The 17,518-nt window shown below is 32.7% G+C and overlaps 3 protein-coding genes across 5 annotated transcripts; 2 read left to right on the forward strand and 1 right to left on the reverse strand.

Annotated features, from left to right (window-relative positions):
• Positions 1-666: 666 nt before the first annotated feature.
• Xpc (DNA repair protein complementing XP-C cells homolog) lies at positions 667-9,176 on the forward strand. The gene is made up of 10 exons (XM_068771665.1): positions 667-1,123; positions 1,193-1,311; positions 2,201-2,471; positions 2,626-4,149; positions 4,501-4,772; positions 5,276-5,517; positions 5,991-6,216; positions 6,783-6,951; positions 7,158-7,312; positions 8,458-9,176. The coding sequence occupies exons 1-10, from the start codon at positions 757-759 to the stop codon at positions 8,647-8,649; spliced, it is 3,537 nt and encodes a 1,178-aa protein (XP_068627766.1). The 5' UTR covers positions 667-756; the 3' UTR covers positions 8,650-9,176.
• Positions 9,177-9,793: 617 nt separating this feature from the next.
• Positions 9,794-17,445, reverse strand: LOC137928719 (muscle LIM protein 1-like). Of its 3 annotated transcripts, none has more exons than XM_068771666.1 (11): positions 17,358-17,445; positions 16,460-16,593; positions 15,898-16,063; positions 14,787-14,910; positions 14,286-14,382; positions 14,040-14,124; positions 13,085-13,381; positions 12,656-12,788; positions 12,112-12,299; positions 11,771-11,924; positions 9,794-10,606 (listed from the first exon to the last, which is right to left on the reverse strand). In XM_068771666.1, exons 2-11 carry the CDS (start codon positions 16,572-16,574, stop codon positions 10,484-10,486), a joined length of 1,482 nt encoding a protein of 493 aa, XP_068627767.1. In that variant the 5' UTR covers positions 16,575-16,593; positions 17,358-17,445; the 3' UTR covers positions 9,794-10,483. The 3 variants fall into 3 exon arrangements, with proteins under 3 accessions (XP_068627767.1, XP_068627768.1, XP_068627769.1); XM_068771667.1 differs by lacking the exon at positions 17,358-17,445 and adding an exon at positions 17,119-17,221; XM_068771668.1 differs by lacking the exons at positions 9,794-10,606; positions 11,771-11,924; positions 12,112-12,299; ... (3 more) ...; positions 14,286-14,382; positions 14,787-14,910 and adding an exon at positions 15,494-15,692.
• Positions 11,117-12,030, forward strand: LOC137928720 (selenoprotein F). Its single transcript, XM_068771669.1, has one exon. It carries the CDS (start codon positions 11,204-11,206, stop codon positions 11,708-11,710), a length of 507 nt encoding a protein of 168 aa, XP_068627770.1. The 5' UTR covers positions 11,117-11,203; the 3' UTR covers positions 11,711-12,030.
• Positions 17,446-17,518: the final 73 nt, after the last annotated feature.

Genomic DNA, 17,518 nt, shown 5'->3' on the forward strand with positions numbered 1-17,518 from the left:
AGAACTCTAACTTATGCGAATGTTGATAACGATACAATAAGTCATTATGTGAAGTAATAGTGGAATTTTTCATTATCATCTTATGATTACATTAAAAACCCTAAGTAATTGAATTTCACAATATAACGTAACTACGGCGCGGCTATTAATAAATTAGTATCTTTAGTCGTATTAACAAATTTCTCTTTGAAATGATCGTGTGTTATATCAGCAAACAGCGTGAAGCAACACAAATATCTTGATCACAATTTTTTTTTAATTACTGATTAATTTTGACAACAGCATTTTAATAATTTTTATTTAGTACCCATGACTACATTAGTAAATAATACGTTTATCTAAAATAAACAAAAATTAATCTACACATGAATAAAAGAGTGCTAAATCTTTTTTTACTTTAACTGTGTTTCTCAGTACTTTTTCTATTTCCATAATAATGTTACTTTTACTAAAGGCAATAACGACAAAAACGATAATAATAAATTTCTACAACTGTAAACGGATAGTAAAACATAATTAACATCGTTTTCTTCAATATTCTGTAATACCACTGGGTTATACATCTTTTTACTACCTTATAACATTCACATTTTAGAACCGGCTAAAAATTCGACAATCGCTTCAATAAAATGATTATCCTAGCGTCAGTTTGACAATGACAATTGCTTATATTTTATACCCGCGCATGTTGTTCAAAAAGATTTCACAATATTTTGATAAAAACTAGATAAGTGTTAGATTGGCAAACTATTAAAAATGCCAACCACTAGAAAAAAAGTTATTAAAACGGTTTACAAAGACGAGGATGACAGTGAAGACTTAGGAGGAGATTTTAGTGACTCCGGTAGTGAAGCTGAGATATCACCAGCGTCTAGTTCTGATGAAGATGCACAAGAAGAAGCATGCCCTTCATCTGGAGATGAATTTTATGAAAAATCGAAGAACAAGTCTAAAACTATTCGAAAGAAAAAACCACAATTCGCAAAAGCTTTCATTAATAAGATTAATAAACAAAACAGTATCGAAGATGAAGACGATAATTTGCCGGCATCAAATTTTTCTGTCAAAGATTTAACAGAGGCCGATAAATTATTGCCATCAATACTTAACTTATCAGAGAGTGGTAAGCATGGTAATGAATGAGATAGGGTTTTTATTATGTCTTGTTTTATTTGTGACATATCTTTTGTAGATAGCAGCGACGATGATTCTTCTCAACCAAAAGTAGATAAACTTCCAAAAGCTGAAATACTTCCAAAAGCTATACAGCCTGAAGTAGACGATGACAATACCAGCACTGAGTATAAAGATGTTAGTACATTTTTTTAGTTTTAAGTTTATTCTAAATTGAGTATTGCTAATACGAAAAGTATACAGACAACTTAATTTAATAACATTTAAGTAATGTGGCTTAATTATTTTTATGAAGTACCAGCTGCCATTTGCTCACTTTGCATGGTGGAAATTTATAATATAACAGCTATGGTTTGAAAATATACATTTTTATTAACACATCTCAATATCCATGTGGCTGAAATTTTAAGTCTGTAAACCTTATAATCATAAGGCATACAATAAAATTTTAAGTGTAAATGTATGTGGTTATGAATATCAATACCTTACATTATTAACCTGTTAACTAGGTACTGCATAAAGATATCACCAATTAAAAAGTAGTGCTTAAGGACAGAATGTAGGAAAACATTCTTGAAATTTGTTGTGTTTTGGGACAAGTAGAGTGCATGCATTACTGTGTAAAGATATAAGTCATCAATGCGTGTCTCAACATGAGTAAAATATGGGGAAGCCTACCTAATTTTTTTAGTATTACAGTTCATTTTTTTATATTTTAATCCTTTTATTTTATTCATAATATATTTTTATAAGTATCCATCAAAATTATTGAAAGAAATATTAATGATTATTAAATCAATGTCACCTATTTCATTTGACAGTAAATTAAAATGACAGCTACATAGAATCACAAATTGTACACTAAATATAAATAAATGAAAACATTTTTGTCATGAGTAAAGAAAATTATAAATAAGATGAAGTCAATTCTTCTGGGTGTGACATACTGACACATCCTTGTGTAAAAAGTTGTGTCATTGCTGTGGACTTGAAAAGTGAATTCCCTGGTAATAAACACTATAAGCTTAGTTTCCTCTGATTGATGATAAAAACATTCGTTCTACAGGTATGGTTAGCCAATGAAAAAATTTCCAGTGAAGAAATTGCTAAGAAAACATTTTTGGAACTTGAACAACACAAAATAAAAATTGAGGAAGCTAAAAATTCCATTCTTAAGTATTCTTCTTCTAAACAAGATGAACATGAATCAGATGTTAAAGATTTACTTGCACAAGGTGAAGAGATTGAGAAAATTCCTAAACAAACAAAGAAGAACAAAAAGAAAAACCTTCGGGATCAGAGTGACTCAGAGCAGGATGATTGGGAAGAAGTCAATGGTATGACTATTTTTTATTATAGTATTACACATATTCACAGTAGTCATGCATTTAGGTCCTTTTTTCGTATGAAAATTTGCAATTTTTTCTGATAAAATAAGTGTTTAAATTTTGCCTATTTCTTTATTAACAAAAAGGATTTTAAAATTTTCAGAAACAAAATCCATACCCCAACAAGGACTACAACTAATAGTGGATATACCAGATTGTGTAACACGTAAAACTAAAAAAGTAGACATTGAAATGATGATGAAAAGAAGAATGAATAGAGTAAAAAAAGAATATCAAGTGTATATGCACAAAGTTCATGTACTTTGTTGGTTGGGCCATGGTAATTACATTAGCACCATCATAAATGACCAAGAAGTCATGTCCACAGCATTGTCTTTGATGCCATCTAAAGAGTGTTATCCTGGTGAAAGAGTGGACATGAAGTATTTGTACGAAATAACTTTATGGTTTAACAATAAATTATCATTGGAACAAGATAAACATGAAGGTAAATTTAGACCTAAAGCACCAAAACTAAAGGAAATGTTACTTCAACAAATTAAAAATAGAACTGTTTCATCTAAAAAGTACATTGTATATATCTTTGTTGCATTGCTCAGAGCTATTGGGTTGCAATGCAGAATTATGTTAAATTTTGTAACGGTCCCTATAAGACCCCCAGCATGTGAGCTACATTCACTATCAACGAAGAATATACAAGAAAAGAAAAATACTAATGAAACCATTAAAAAAGATGAAAAAATAACAAAACCTGTCTCCAAAAAGATTAAAACTGATATACCTCAGCTAGATGGCAATGTAGATTGCAGTTCAGATAGCGATTTTGAAGATATTGTTCAATTAGACGGCAATGACGACGGGATGACGGTAAGAAAACGATCAACAAGAAGCGCAACTGTAAAAGAGAATAAGAAAAATATTAAAAAACCTGAAGAACTGTCAGATGAGGGAGTATCACCACCAAAAAGAGCAAAAAAAGCCTCTAAAGCAGACTGTGATAAAAATGTTACTAATCAAATTAAAACAAAAAAGAGTACTTCTGCTTCTCAGCAAAATAAACATTCAATTAGTGAATTACAGGTACATTCTGATGTAACTAATTCAAATAAATCCAATGTAACAAAAAACAAAGCATCAAGTAGAAGCAAAAAAGGCACAACAAACTCTCATAAGAATATTAATGTAGATAAACCGGGTATCACATTAAATGATGTAACAATAAATCCACCTAAAATAGTTGTCACTCCCAGTGAAAAAGAAACGATTACAGCCAGTGAGTTTTTTGCTGAAAAAGAAATTCCCATAAGCCAAAAACGAATATTAAGAAAAAGAGCTTTAACTAGTAACTCACGTGGTTCTAATGATACAGTAAAGAAAGAAATGTCAGAGAAGATATCAAAAACAAGGGCAAGGAGCACACCTGTTAGAAATGCTAATACAAGCAAATATTTCGATGATGTAGATACTAATTCTCACTCTGTAAAACCAAGAAAAATGGCAAATAAAGCTAATGAATTAAAGAAATCAGAGGAAAAAAGAGTAAGTCATAGAGATCTTTTAAAACAAAAAAACAGGCCTAAAAATGACGTAACCAAAGACTTAATTCATCTGGTGAAATCTAGAATAAAAGAAGCTAAGACAGAATCCAAAACAAAATTAGTAAAGGGTTTGTATTATTTATTATATACAAAATATTATAAACATTTCAGTTAAAATTTTTAAAGTGCAATGAGTTTTAATGAATAACTATAATTATTGATACTATTACCAAAATACTTTTTGAGGTAAGAGACAAGGGATAGTTTTTTGTTGTTGTTTTATGGTTAATTTTAGTAGATGTACTAAAAAGAAACAATCTAATAAATCTTGTAGCTGACTAGAAGGTGTATTCAACCTCTCCACACTAGAAAAAAAATTATCATTTATTAAGAAATAATAACAAAAATTCTCAAGCAAGGATTCAAAACTAAAATCTGTTACAAACATTATTATAATTACTTATTAATAATGATTTCAGGCAAAGAACAAGATTCCGATGAAGATAGTGATTATTTACCAGTGGTTGAGAAAAAAACTCGTGAGTCATGCAGTGATGATGATTTTAAACCTGTTAAATCAAGTTCTAAACCTACTACCAGCCGCAGAATAGATCGACGTGTTTTATCGCAGGACGATGACGCTACTGCAAAAAGAATAGATGTTTGGTGTGAAGTTTATGTTGAGGAACTTGAAGAATGGGTTGCAGTAGATATTATTCGAAACAAGATGCATTGTGTTAATGAAATTTATGTAAGTAACTATTTGACTGTAAGTTATATATTCAAATTACTATTAATATTTACCATGATTAATGGGATTTATAACTTTTTCTTAATTTCTTTTTCTCGGGGCCTTAAAATAGTTGACTTGCATGTTTGGGAGACCACCAAGTTCTTTGGTTGCTTAATCACATGTCCAATAAAGTGACTATGCCCCTGATGTTAAAAATTTAAATTAAGATTGTTGGGCCCATTGTAGAAAAATTTACAATTGATCTTTTTGTATCAAAAGAAACAAATAGATTTTATAATAAATAAAATTCTAATCCGTCTCACTTTGTACACTTTCTCTGTGTATATATTTTTTTTTTTTGCAATTATAGCAAAGTTGAATGGCTATAATTGTAACCATCAAAAAATGATTCATAATTTTTATTTTCAATAATTTTTACATCCATAAATTGATAGGTTAGATATTTATTTTTTATTGTCATTTATAATTTGAACTAGCTTACACACCTCTTTTTGGCACAGGCAAGGGCAACCCACCCTGTTACCTATATTGTTGGTTGGGACAATAACAATTATTTAAAAGACTTGACAAGAAGATATGTTCCCCAATGGAATACTGTCACTCGCAAGCAAAGAGTTGAAAATGCTTGGTGGAATACAGCAGTGCAACCATGGCTAGGACCTAAAAATGCTAGAGACAGAGAAGAAGATGAGCGATTAGATAGAATGCAATTGGAAGCACCATTACCTAAAACAATTTCAGAGTAAGTTAAAAAAGAAATAGATTTGTATATTTTAATAGTAGTGTCATAGCACATAGAGAGATCATGAATGGATAAACGCTGTGTAGTATGTTCACCCACAACTTGGACAGACAACCTTCTTAAGGTTGTAAAGAGATTTTGGAGAGAGGCCGCTTCCAAACAGTCATATAGGAAATTTATGGAGGAATATCTAGCTGGTTGTGAATGTCCTGCATCTAGAAAATGTTAATTGTTATGATTAATTTTTGTATTATTGTTTTTACATATTAGATTAAAATAATTATTTGATGTAATATTTAAATTTAACTATTTATATATTATTAAAACAGTAGTAGTTGAAGGTTATCAATAGTTTCCAAGTGCTTAGAAAAGAATCAATATAGTTTATTAATTAGTGTAAAACTCGCGCATTTTATTTTCTAAGTATTTATTTTTTTTATAAACACAACCTGTTTTAATTATTATTTATATAGGTACAAAAATCATCCACTGTATGCACTAAAGCGTCACCTTCTGAAGTATGAAGCTATATATCCTCCAGATGCATCTACGCTGGGATTCGTTAGAGGAGAGCCAGTTTATGCGCGAGAATGCGTGTACGTCTGTAAATCACGGGACACGTGGTTAAAGGATGCTAAAGTTGTTAAACTGGGTGAAAAGCCATACAAAATTGTTAAAGCGAGGCCAAAATGGGACAGAGTGAGTAAATAGTTTTAAATTATATTTCCTACTTCATCATTAAGATTCTTACTATAAAATAGATTTAGACACTTTATTTTTAGTCATTTAAAATGCTGTTTATTTATTGCGGAGCAATTAAGATAGTAACAAAGCCTAACTCTTAATACATCGGACTAACAGAATCATCACAATGATCAAATCAAATGTGTATAACTTACTTTTAAATAATTAAGTGTTTTATGATTTTTATATACACACTGCAATGGCCAACCCGCCTGCCAAGCTGTCATATTATGTAGTTATGAGTCTTTATTTTCGCGAAAATAATTAAAACTCCTATCTGCAACAGGAATCATAATGGTGATGATTATTAGGCTAAATATTTTTATATAATATTCGGGATGTACCTATACATACAGTCCTAAACAGTGTGTAGGTAGTCAGGTGCAAGTAGCAATTTGTTTTATTATTCATAACATTGTTCTTTGCACAGTTTATCATTATAATAAAAGAATATTATTGAAATTAATTTGGTATTCAAATTAACAATTCATTAATCTCTTTTTCTATTCAAATCTTTTTAGCTTTCCAACAAGTTAATTACTGATAAGCCGCTAGAAATATTTGGTCCTTGGCAAATACAGGATTATGAACCTCCAGTCGCGGAAAACGGAATTGTGCCGAGGAATGCTTATGGGAATGTGGAACTATTTAAAGATTGTATGCTTCCTAAAGGCACAGTCCACATAAAACGTAAGTTTCATCAACCCAACTCTTTACTAAATCAATATATTTCCATTGTCACTTGAAACATTTATTCAATGTAATATGTCCACAAAAAATATCCCTATAACATGTAGCAAGGAAATTACCATTTCGACAAGGATTTTCTTCATTTTTTGTAGATAATTCCAGGTTATATCACTCGCATGAATTGATGGATTTAATCTTTTTTTTAGTGCCTGGCTTAAATAGAGTAGCGAAGAAGTTAAACATAGATTGTGCGCCGGCTATGACCGGTTTCGACTTCAATGGAGGGTGGACACATCCAGTGTTCGAGGGGTTTGTAGTCTGTAAAGAGTTTGAAGAAATTCTCAAGGACGCCTGGGTGAAGGTATTATAACTATCATTTATTATTAATTCTATTTGAACATTCAATGTAGTTTAAAATTAAAAAAAAAAATCTGGGATAATGGATATCTGACTGGATGGCGATACTCCAGACGGAAGGCCTTACCGCCAAAGTCAGGTCATTTCCGCCAGACCTATGTATGTCTTATATATTATATATAGAGGAAGCCCCTTCACTCCCCTTTAAACTCAGATCGATCACGGAAAGAAGCTTCTCGACGCATCTGCAGCATCTAGGCGTTTGTAAGTATCTTCGGAAATTAAAAAAGGGGAAGGCTAATGTAGATACACCCCGGATATGGTGATGAGCATATCCTATCCGATGTAAAAAATACAACCACTTGTTCTTGCTGCTTGCGAAATATGTTATTAGTTAGAGACGTCTTTGTTAGAAACTGCAGCATCTCGCGTCCTGACAGGCAGACCATGTCGCCCGAAACCAAACTGAATGCCATAGTCAAAAATCAAAATTTTTCATAAACAAAAATTTACTATAAATGTTTAATGTTAATGTAGAATTAATTTTATAATGTAGAATTATTTTTTTGTAAATTTATTGGTAATGTAGTATAAATAATCAGTAGTAGTATCCCGGAGCAAAAATGAATATACAATACCCGGCGATAAATATTACACATCGACCTATGGAAAGAGACAATCGGCTAATTCGGCTTCGTAGAGCGTTATCTCTGTCGCACGACTTACAAAACCCACATTACCTATGTGTATGTATGTGGCAAAACGTCACATAGGTAATGTGGGACAGATTTCTACAAATATTAATTAGTTATGAACAAGTATAGCACAATTAAGCTTTACAAAAGTCATAATTTTATAAATAAGTAGGGAAGTTAGTATATGCCATGTATAGTTAAGTATGGATGTCACATGCATTATAGTAAGTAGTGTGGAAGAAAAAAATGTAATTCAAAAATATATTTACGTAGTAAAAAAAAGTCAAAAAAATATAAGGAAACAGTATAATATTGTAATAGCACTATTTTTTTTACAAAACAGCAGAAAATCCTTGTTATTTTTATACACACAATATTTTCAAATTTGTAAAAATATATGGGAAGTAATACACTTAACATCTCTATGAACAGTATCGTTTTTTTTTATTTATAGGATCAAGAAGAGCAGGAACGCAAGGAGCGGGAAAAGATAGATACAAGGGTATATGGAAATTGGAAAAAACTTATAAAAGGATTACTTATACGAGAAAGACTCAAATTAAAGTATGGCTTTGACGATCCGAGCACTTCCCAAGATAAAAAAAAACCGAAAGGTCCACGTCTCGTTGTAAAGAAAACAAAATAGGAAAGGATAGTTAGATCTTAATAAGAGGTATGAATATTTTACATAATTAAGTCTAGCAACATACAATGTTTTTTTAAAGCCTTTATTAATTTGGACAAATGTAAGGTGATAATGGTTAACCCATTATGCCAACTAAGAATTATTTTAAGTTTGTGCAATAATAACATTCCCCATATAAATGAAGCCCATATAATCACAGGTTTATGACCTGTACATTTTCTTGTGTATTGTTATAACTGAGAATTTTCAATACCACACAAGAAAATATTCAAAAATCATGAATATCTAATTTATACTTAGAGAATAATAAATATTTTTATTTTGTATTATCCCAAGTTTACAATCATTATATACCATCATTACTTGAAGAGAAAATAAAAAGTAAATACCTGTAACAAACAATATTATAATACCACCGTTATAATAATGTGCTCCTTTTAAATAGGACTATTATCATTTCAGAAAACTGGCTTATACATAAATCAATCATATTATATTATTAATTTTTTTTTACCATCAAATTTTATTTTACTATTAAATATCATTTCTCGGCTTACTTTTGTCCAAATATTCCTTAAATAAAAGTAAATACTTAAAATTAGTTGTATTTTTCGTAATTTTAGTGATGTAATCACATTTTTAAATAAAGTAATATTTTGTGAAGATTAATAAGTCACAACATTCACTTTTAATGTTTCAACTTTTAGAAATAAGGTTATTTTGTTATAATAAAAGCCATCTATTCCGCCTTACGTTTAATTTATAGTATTGATTTTATTCATATTTTTTAATATTGCTGTCCATAAGTACTACATCTTTTGGAAATGGGATTTCCTATTAAGATACTGCCGTTATTTAAATAACGATAAAATTATCATTATGTGCAGTATATAGTAAAAAATAATGGTTAATGTTTTTAAATACTAAATTAAATCATGGTTTGTGATCAATGTTGATTCTTTTTTTGAAAATTTGTTTTATCCGCCAGTGTATTTGTCCTGTGATTAAATGTGTTATTTTTCATTCAGTTGCCATTTAATGTTAATGTTGCATTTTATTAATTTTGTATGTTATGTTCTGATTAAAAATTATTCAATTTTTTGTTGCTTATTTTATTTCATTAAGGATCTTTAAATAAAAAATATTCATGTGTTTATTTATTTATTATGAAAGTAATGAAGAATACTGCCACAAGATCTGCAATAAGCCCATGTAATTTATATATAATTTGTTTAGCAAGTTATAGCAAAAGCCTTAAAACTTATAAAGTTAACTCTAGCACAACTTATTGCTGTTTGAATAAATGAAATGATTAAAGTATATACAAAATCTTTGGTGTATAAAAATATGTATATCAACTTCAGATCTTCAGCATCAGCATCAGACCTGGTCGGTCGAAGCGATCGCAATTAAATGCAATCTTTATCCGTGTTTACAGGATAGTTTTTAATCCTACCTCCATATCACAAAGTGATACTATAGAAGGTAGGTAATCACAATGCCATATTTTTTTTATTTTTTTTATTACGACGTAACGTTTATAAATATTACCTATAACATATCTGTATAGTCAATGTATCTTAATCTACATATTTTATGATGAATTTATAAACTAAGGGCTCAGACACATTCATCGCAGTTTTATATCTATTGTGAAAGGAATGTAACCTTTAATTTATACTATTCTATCATAAAATATTTGAACTTATTATTATCTTTTCCCCCTTCCTAGTTCCGCTTTGGATCAACTATAATTAAAACCAGTTTAATATACAGTAAGATTCCTTGTATGCAATTTGTATTTGTTTTCTATAAAATTCAGCTTAATAGTCTTTTAAGCCATGGTCAATGTGCCTGCGCCCATTCCGAAACCGACTCCTTTAGGTCCGAAGTTACGTCCGTAGCAGCTACGACAGTAAATTTCACCGTTGGGGCCGTCGTTCAGGTTGGTAGAATCCTTAAAAATAATACATTCACAATAAGTAAACTAGAAGATTGTATAAGATAATACATTCTTTCAGAACTACGTGTGACGTACAAAGTAAATCCTTAAGATTGTTCGTACCTAATTAAAATACAACATGCTGAGTCTACCTAACTAGAGTGATAAACGCTGTGTGCTGCGCACAATGACATGGAATTTTTAATTTATCGAAATTGTGAATCTGGTTATGACCCATAAAATTAATCATCATGAAAAATTATATATATAAAGGCAAAAATATGAATCAAAGCTTGAAATACAATTTTATCGAATTGATATGTGATTCTGTATGTTTATAATATGATCATTTGTAGATCTCGATTCTAAATTGTAATTACAAAGAGGTAATAATTACGTTATATATTTTGTAATACAATAAAAAAATAATTAGTAAATACAATAATTTTGATCATAAACTATTTTTTATTTTTATGTCATGGCAACACAACCAGTATGATGTATGTACTATCATTAAAATGTCACTATGTCAAGTGGATTTGCTCAACTTGATATCAAAATAACATTAAAAGTTTAAGGAGATTATAAGTAAAGTTTTAATTTATTTCAATAATGGGAACTGCGGTACTTTATATCACTTTTGTCTTTTTTACTCTAATTTACGTTAAAAAATCTGCAGGTGAGTTTTCTACAGAAGATTGTGCCTCTCTAGGCTTTATTAAAGCTAACCTCCTTTGCTCTTCCTGTGATCAACTGAAGGACTTTAGCTTAGATCAACTGGTAAATCACTGTAAAGAATGCTGCCACAATGACGACAGTGCACCAAACGAGAAAAAGTACGCGCGAGCCATTCTAGAAGTTTGTACTTGCAAATTTCCATCTTATCCACAAATTCAAGCTTTTGTGAAGAGTGATAGACCAGCCAAGTTCCCCAATTTACAAATAAAATACGTTCGTGGATTGGATCCTATTATCAAACTTCTTGATAAAGATGGGATTGTTAGAGATACTGTTGCTATTGAGAAATGGAATACAGATTCTGTAGAGGAATTTTTAAATACCCATCTTGAAAAAGAAGAAGATGAAGATCGCAGTTATTTAAAAACAAACCAAATCTAATGTTGTTAACATTTATTATCATAGTTTACTAAATAATAATGAAATGCAATAAAAACTTACCAGAGATTTGTGACAGTCTGCACATGAGAAGCATCGTCTGTGCCATGTGCCATTCTTGGAGTGCATTTGTTCTGCAGCATAGACAGGGAAACCACAGCGTGGACAACCCTTGCCCTTAGCTGCTTTTTGTCCAGTGAATGGAAGCTGTTCAGTGCTATAAGAAATATGAGTACATGGAACTGTGAATTTCCTTTTTTTATATGATTATGTCATAAAGAAACATTATTTTTTTAAGCATAATAAACACAATCTGGTTTTGTTTCATTTCTTTAAATCACAAAATATTAATAATTATGTTTTTTGAATTAAATATGAATAAGTATTTTTTTTTCTACACTTACTATGTAATAGTAGGTTCAGCATCTGTTGACACTAATGTTGGTGCATGGCCATAACCAAACCCTCTGGGTCCAAATAGCTTAGCATAGCATGCGCGGCAATGGATTTCCTTATCAGGTCCATCACAAGCTAACATGGAGTCTAATGGACGATGACACTCAGCACAGTTAAAGCACTTCTTGTGCCACATCTAAAACAAATATTGACCATTATTTCCTTAAAACTTGTTATCTGAAGTTATAAAATTTACAATAGTGAAGTTATGAATAACATATCATTAAGTTTTAACAAACAATTAAGAGACAAATTTTCATTTCATGAATTTTAAATTTTTGCATTTGTATTTTACAGAAATATATTTTATATATTTAACTAAATCTTAACTATTTACAAACATTTACATATCTATAAAATATGTATGCCCATATAAAATACTGATTTAATAATTAAATTTTTATTTTAATCTGCATTGTTTTGGAAGTACTTAGTTTTAATTAAATAGGAGCTGTTTATCTCCAATAACAAAATTAATATACTGCTACTTACGGTTCCCTTCGCAAGTTGTTGTTCAGCAGCAAACACCATGCCACCGCATCGTGGGCAACCTTGTCCTTTAGGTGCTTTGATGCTAGTAGTGTCAGGATTATAGTATGGACGATTAGCTGAGATCTCTTCCTCACTGTTAAATATTATTAAAACAATAAAATTAAATTATATATTTTAAACTTTTTATTTTTTTGTTTGTAATCTTGGTCAATGATTTATCTTAACAACAATCCTTTATACAACTGTGTCATATTGAGGTAAATCTTGGACCATATGTTCTCAATATGAACTATAGTGTAATAATTTCTTTAATGTATGATTGAAAATACATTATATTAATATTTTATTGATCATTTTTTTTGTTTAAAATCAAGTTTTTTATATTAGTCTTGAACTTTAAATTTTATTTGTTTAAAAATATTCACTTACGTTAAACCATCAGTTTGTAAGAATCCTGAACCACAAGCGAACCCATAGCCATGGGGTCCCCACTTTTTGCCGTAGCAAGTCTTGCAGTACACATCAGAGTCTGGACCGTCGCAGGCGATAATCGAGTCAAGTGTCTTGGAACAATCGCGGCATTTGAAGCACTTGCGATGCCATTCACGGCCCTTGGCCAACACCTGTTCTGCAGCGAAAACGACTCCGCCGCATCTTGGACAACCCTTGCCAGGTGGAGCCTTAATGGCAGCGGTATCAATTACCGTTGTCTTCGGAGCTTGATCGCTACAATCAACATGAAATATTATCATAAATTTAACGTTTCGGTTAAACGTTTTGTTATATTTGGCCGTTATATCGAATACTCTCGATTGGCAGCATTCTTATAAAATTGAAAAGATATTCGAATAACGAGTCATAGATTCTAAAGTGATTTAAAATAATAATTGTTGTGCTCTAATTGTATCAACTGTTTTTACATATAATTGTTGTTCAAAAATCAAATATGCAATGATAACACCTAAAACACTTTTAACTCTGCAATATAGCGATTTGTCGACTACATTTAAAATTAGTTCGTGCAAGAGCAGAGAACGCGTTCTATTTTAGAACTGGCGCCCTGCCATTGGCTGTTTGTATAATAAGCCGTTTTTATGAAAGAGACTATATGTATAAAAATAATCCAATCATGTAATCTGAGAACTTAGACACAATAAATTGAATATGATAGGACAGTAGACTTCTGCACTTTTATTTTTAAATCCATACATGTAAAACAAATTGATATTGAATAGAATAAGGCTTTCATACATTTTTCAAAAATTTAGTAATAATAAAGAACTTCTGCAGAATATAATTAAAAATTAAATAGTTAAATTTCCGACCGAAAATTTAAAACCTACAAAAATTAAAAGAAATATTGTTATTGTTAATTAGTTCTTACCCATTGGCATAAGGGTCGCTTTGAAGAACACCCGCACCCTTTCCGTAACCATATCCTTTAGGACCAAACTTCTTCGCATAACATACTATAGGAAAAAATTATACATTAAAACCTCGCAAAACATTAGATGCTTGGAAGAATTTTAAGAATGGGCTTAAAAGTCTTTAAAACGTCTCTGATGAACACAATACGGTATGTTTTCTTTAATACGTGTAAGTTTTTGTAAAAATACGACAAGAAACGAACCTTTGCAGTAAATATCTTTATCCGGTCCCTCGCAACAGTTGGTGGAATCCAGTCGTTTTAAGCAGTCGCCGCATTTGAAGCACTCCTTGTGCCACGCCTGGACATACAGTGAACAATGAAGGACGAAGCATGCAAGGACTAACGTAGGTGCAAACTATTAATACAATGAGACTCGAAGTTATTGCACAAACTGTTCTACGTATGGGTTCCGCTCACTTGGGTAAGCCAACATTTAAATACAATATATCTCGTTATCTGGTCCATCACAATGCGTCATGGAATCAAGGATCTTGTGGCATACTAAGCATTTGAAGCAGTTTTTGTGATATCCCTACGATATTAATAATGTTATCATTTTTGTTCTATTTTAAAACTACGGATATGTAAACGATTACAAAAACATAATTCCGTATTTAATTTACTTTGGGTATCCACTCGTGGTAGCCTACAAATAATTTATTTGTAACAATTTTGAAAGAAATATTAGGGTATAAGACTCACCCGTCCGCGAGCTAACATTTGCTCAGCGGCGTAGACGTAGCCGCCGCAGCGCGGGCAGCCCTCTCCGGGCGGGGCCTTCGCTATTACACGTGGTTCTAAACAGGCTCCATTGGTCCTTACGCCCCTGCACATATGGCTCTCATCATTCATTGGCCGCCAGTGAACAGGTCGAGCAACGACATAAGGTTAAAAGCTCTTGGGCATCGGAACTCTCCGACTACCCTTAAATGACCCACACGATGGCGGCAAAGCGAATGTCGGCAGCGCACCTCCGCCGTAATGGGAGAAGGTAAGGCTCCCAGCCGCCCGCTCCGCATCGGCGCAAATTGCCTCGCCAGACTAACTACACATCGACATAGAGGGCGCTTTCCTTATCCCATCACATGTATTAGCTCCGATAAAAGCTCAGGTAAGCATTAGCTGGTTGTTAGCGTATATCAGTAATGCAGAAAGTTACGATAGAAAACATTCTCACGACTTGTCTCATGCGTGAAGGTGCGTCGAAAGCTTGTCGAAGCCGTGCAGTGGCTATATGTATGATTCTCTCACCGTTGTTCCGATGCGTACGTTTGCCCCGGGGGACGTCGGGGGAGGGAGGGAGGAGTGTCAGAGCTAGAGCACTCGTGAGCCGGCGCGGGCTGCGGCCTCGAGCGGTTGCCCCGCACCGGCTCGCTCGCGCCCCGACTCATCAATACAACTACTCAGTATTGGTGGTCGACTCTTTTATTTATTTTATATAAATTATAAATATAAGACCGATAAACAAAATAAATTAAGCGATAGCGAATAAATAATCCTAACTAAAGTAATTTAAAGTACAGTGGGCGTTCGCGGGGCGTCGCTGTTCGGCCGAGATGCATGTCGGCGCGCCGCAAGCTCCGCCGGATGGCTCCTTGCGCTCAATTCCTGTTGCGACATAAACGGAGACTGGTCATGCACGTGTCAGGCGACGCGTAATGTACAGCCGAGCGCGCTCTCTACTGTCTATGAGTTTATGTACACGCTGTTAATTTTGTTACGTACGGGCCCGGAGGCCGGTCGTGACGACCATAGATAAGGAAAGACCCTCAGTGGCGCGGGCGGCGGGAGTGCACAGAGACCTGGTACTTACGCGTTCTCGCCCTTCAGGTGGTCGCCGGTGTCCATGGATAAGCAACCAGCGCCGCCGCCGAAGCCGTAGCCCTTAGGTCCAAACTTGCGCGCGTGGCAAACCTTGCAGTACAGTTCTCCTTCGTGCTCTGAGCAGTTAGTAGAGTCTAGCAACTTCTGGCACAGACCTAAAAGATCAACCTTCTTTAATTTGTTGGATATATATGTATATACACTTCCTCATCCGTACGATGTGATCGTAAATTAAATATTTGTCACGTATGGATACTTTGCTACAATAATATTATTGAATTTTACTAAGGTTTAATAGTAAAAATAAATTGTAGTATTTACACCGTTAAATCTTTATATATATATATATATATATATATATATATATATATATATATATATATATATATATATATATATATATATATATATATAATAATAATAATAATTTAAAATACTTCTCACAAGATTGATATAATGATTATAGTTCATCTTATCATCACCTAATTTAATGTTCCATTTTGTCCAGGTCTCGGACTAATTATGATGCTTAATATTATGTAGATACTGACCGCACTTGAAGCACATCTTGTGCCATTTGAGGCCTCCAGCGACACGTTCTTCCGCCGCGTAGACGGATTTGCCGCATTTCGGACACTTCGGATTTTCTGCTGGTTTGAAAGGCATTGTGCTCGCTTAACTTATCCTGGAAGAAAAGGATATAAACATAAGTTTACATTACGCATTTTTTTATATCTATTATTATATGTTATTATATAAATAAATATATATATATATATTTATATATATATACATATAAATATATACATATTTATATATGTCTATTTATATACATATATTTATATATTATTACACTATATTAACAGTTTATCTTTTAGTAATGTTTAATTTTACTCTCGATGATTTTTTTATTGATGACCCGTTCTTACGATAAAAAAATACAAATTGTAAAAACTATTTACTAATTGTAGGCAACTAGAAAATTTAGGCACAATCACTCAAGATCGTTATTGTCAAATTTAAATCGTTATCGAACACTTGCTTATGTCCACCGCGAACTAAATACTTCTCAATACAACGTATAAATGCACACGGTTTAAGATCATATTGTATAAATGTCTGACGTAATACATTCGTTGGCCGAAATATAAGTTGCCTGCAACACTAGATGCATCCGAACACTATTTCTTAATAAGCACATTATACGAACGTCGTGTTAGGAACGCTGGCTCCTTCCGAATGCTACGAGAATTTCGAAAGTTCTCGGTTTGGGCGGGCGGCGTGTGGGCAGTAACTCGAGCGCGCCTAATTTGGGCCGTCCAGGTAAAGTTACCGCCGACACGCCACTGGAACTGTGTTGCACTTCTATAAATAGACCCGCATTTGGAAGAAGCCATAGATTCACTCGCGATTTTGTTATGATAAAGTAATTGATATCACTTTCACCACCTGTTCGTCGAATCGCTACGAGAGTCGTGCTCCCGGACGCGTGTACAGTGCAGGGCGGAGTTGCCTGGACTGCGGTGCGCGGAGGTCGAATGGTGCGCGAGGCCAGAGCACCACCGTAGTGTATACGCGCGTTGCACACGGCCCTAGTGGAGGGGAGCAGC

This window comes from Battus philenor, unplaced genomic scaffold (assembly GCF_028537555.1).
Source record: "Battus philenor isolate CCGP_79_NKW_IND1 unplaced genomic scaffold, ilBatPhil1.0.hap1 SCAF_4, whole genome shotgun sequence".
Classification (NCBI taxonomy): domain Eukaryota; kingdom Metazoa; phylum Arthropoda; class Insecta; order Lepidoptera; family Papilionidae; genus Battus; species Battus philenor.

Coding starts and splice junctions, on each gene's coding strand:
- Xpc (XM_068771665.1), top strand. CDS start 757: ATGCCAACCACTAGAAAAAAAGTTATTAAAACGGTTTACAAAGACGAG. Junction 2,472..2,625: donor TGATTGGGAAGAAGTCAATG/GTATGACTATTT, acceptor TAAAATTTTCAG/AAACAAAATCCATACCCCAA. Junction 7,313..8,457: donor TCAAGGACGCCTGGGTGAAG/GTATTATAACTA, acceptor TTTTATTTATAG/GATCAAGAAGAGCAGGAACG.
- LOC137928720 (XM_068771669.1), top strand. CDS start 11,204: ATGGGAACTGCGGTACTTTATATCACTTTTGTCTTTTTTACTCTAATT.
- LOC137928719 (XM_068771666.1), bottom strand. CDS start 16,574: ATGCCTTTCAAACCAGCAGAAAATCCGAAGTGTCCGAAATGCGGCAAA. Junction 14,911..15,897: donor CACCTGAAGGGCGAGAACGC/GTAAGTACCAGG, acceptor CCATATGTGCAG/GGGCGTAAGGACCAATGGAG. Junction 14,125..14,285: donor TAAAGATATTTACTGCAAAG/GTTCGTTTCTTG, acceptor TTTTTCCTATAG/TATGTTATGCGAAGAAGTTT.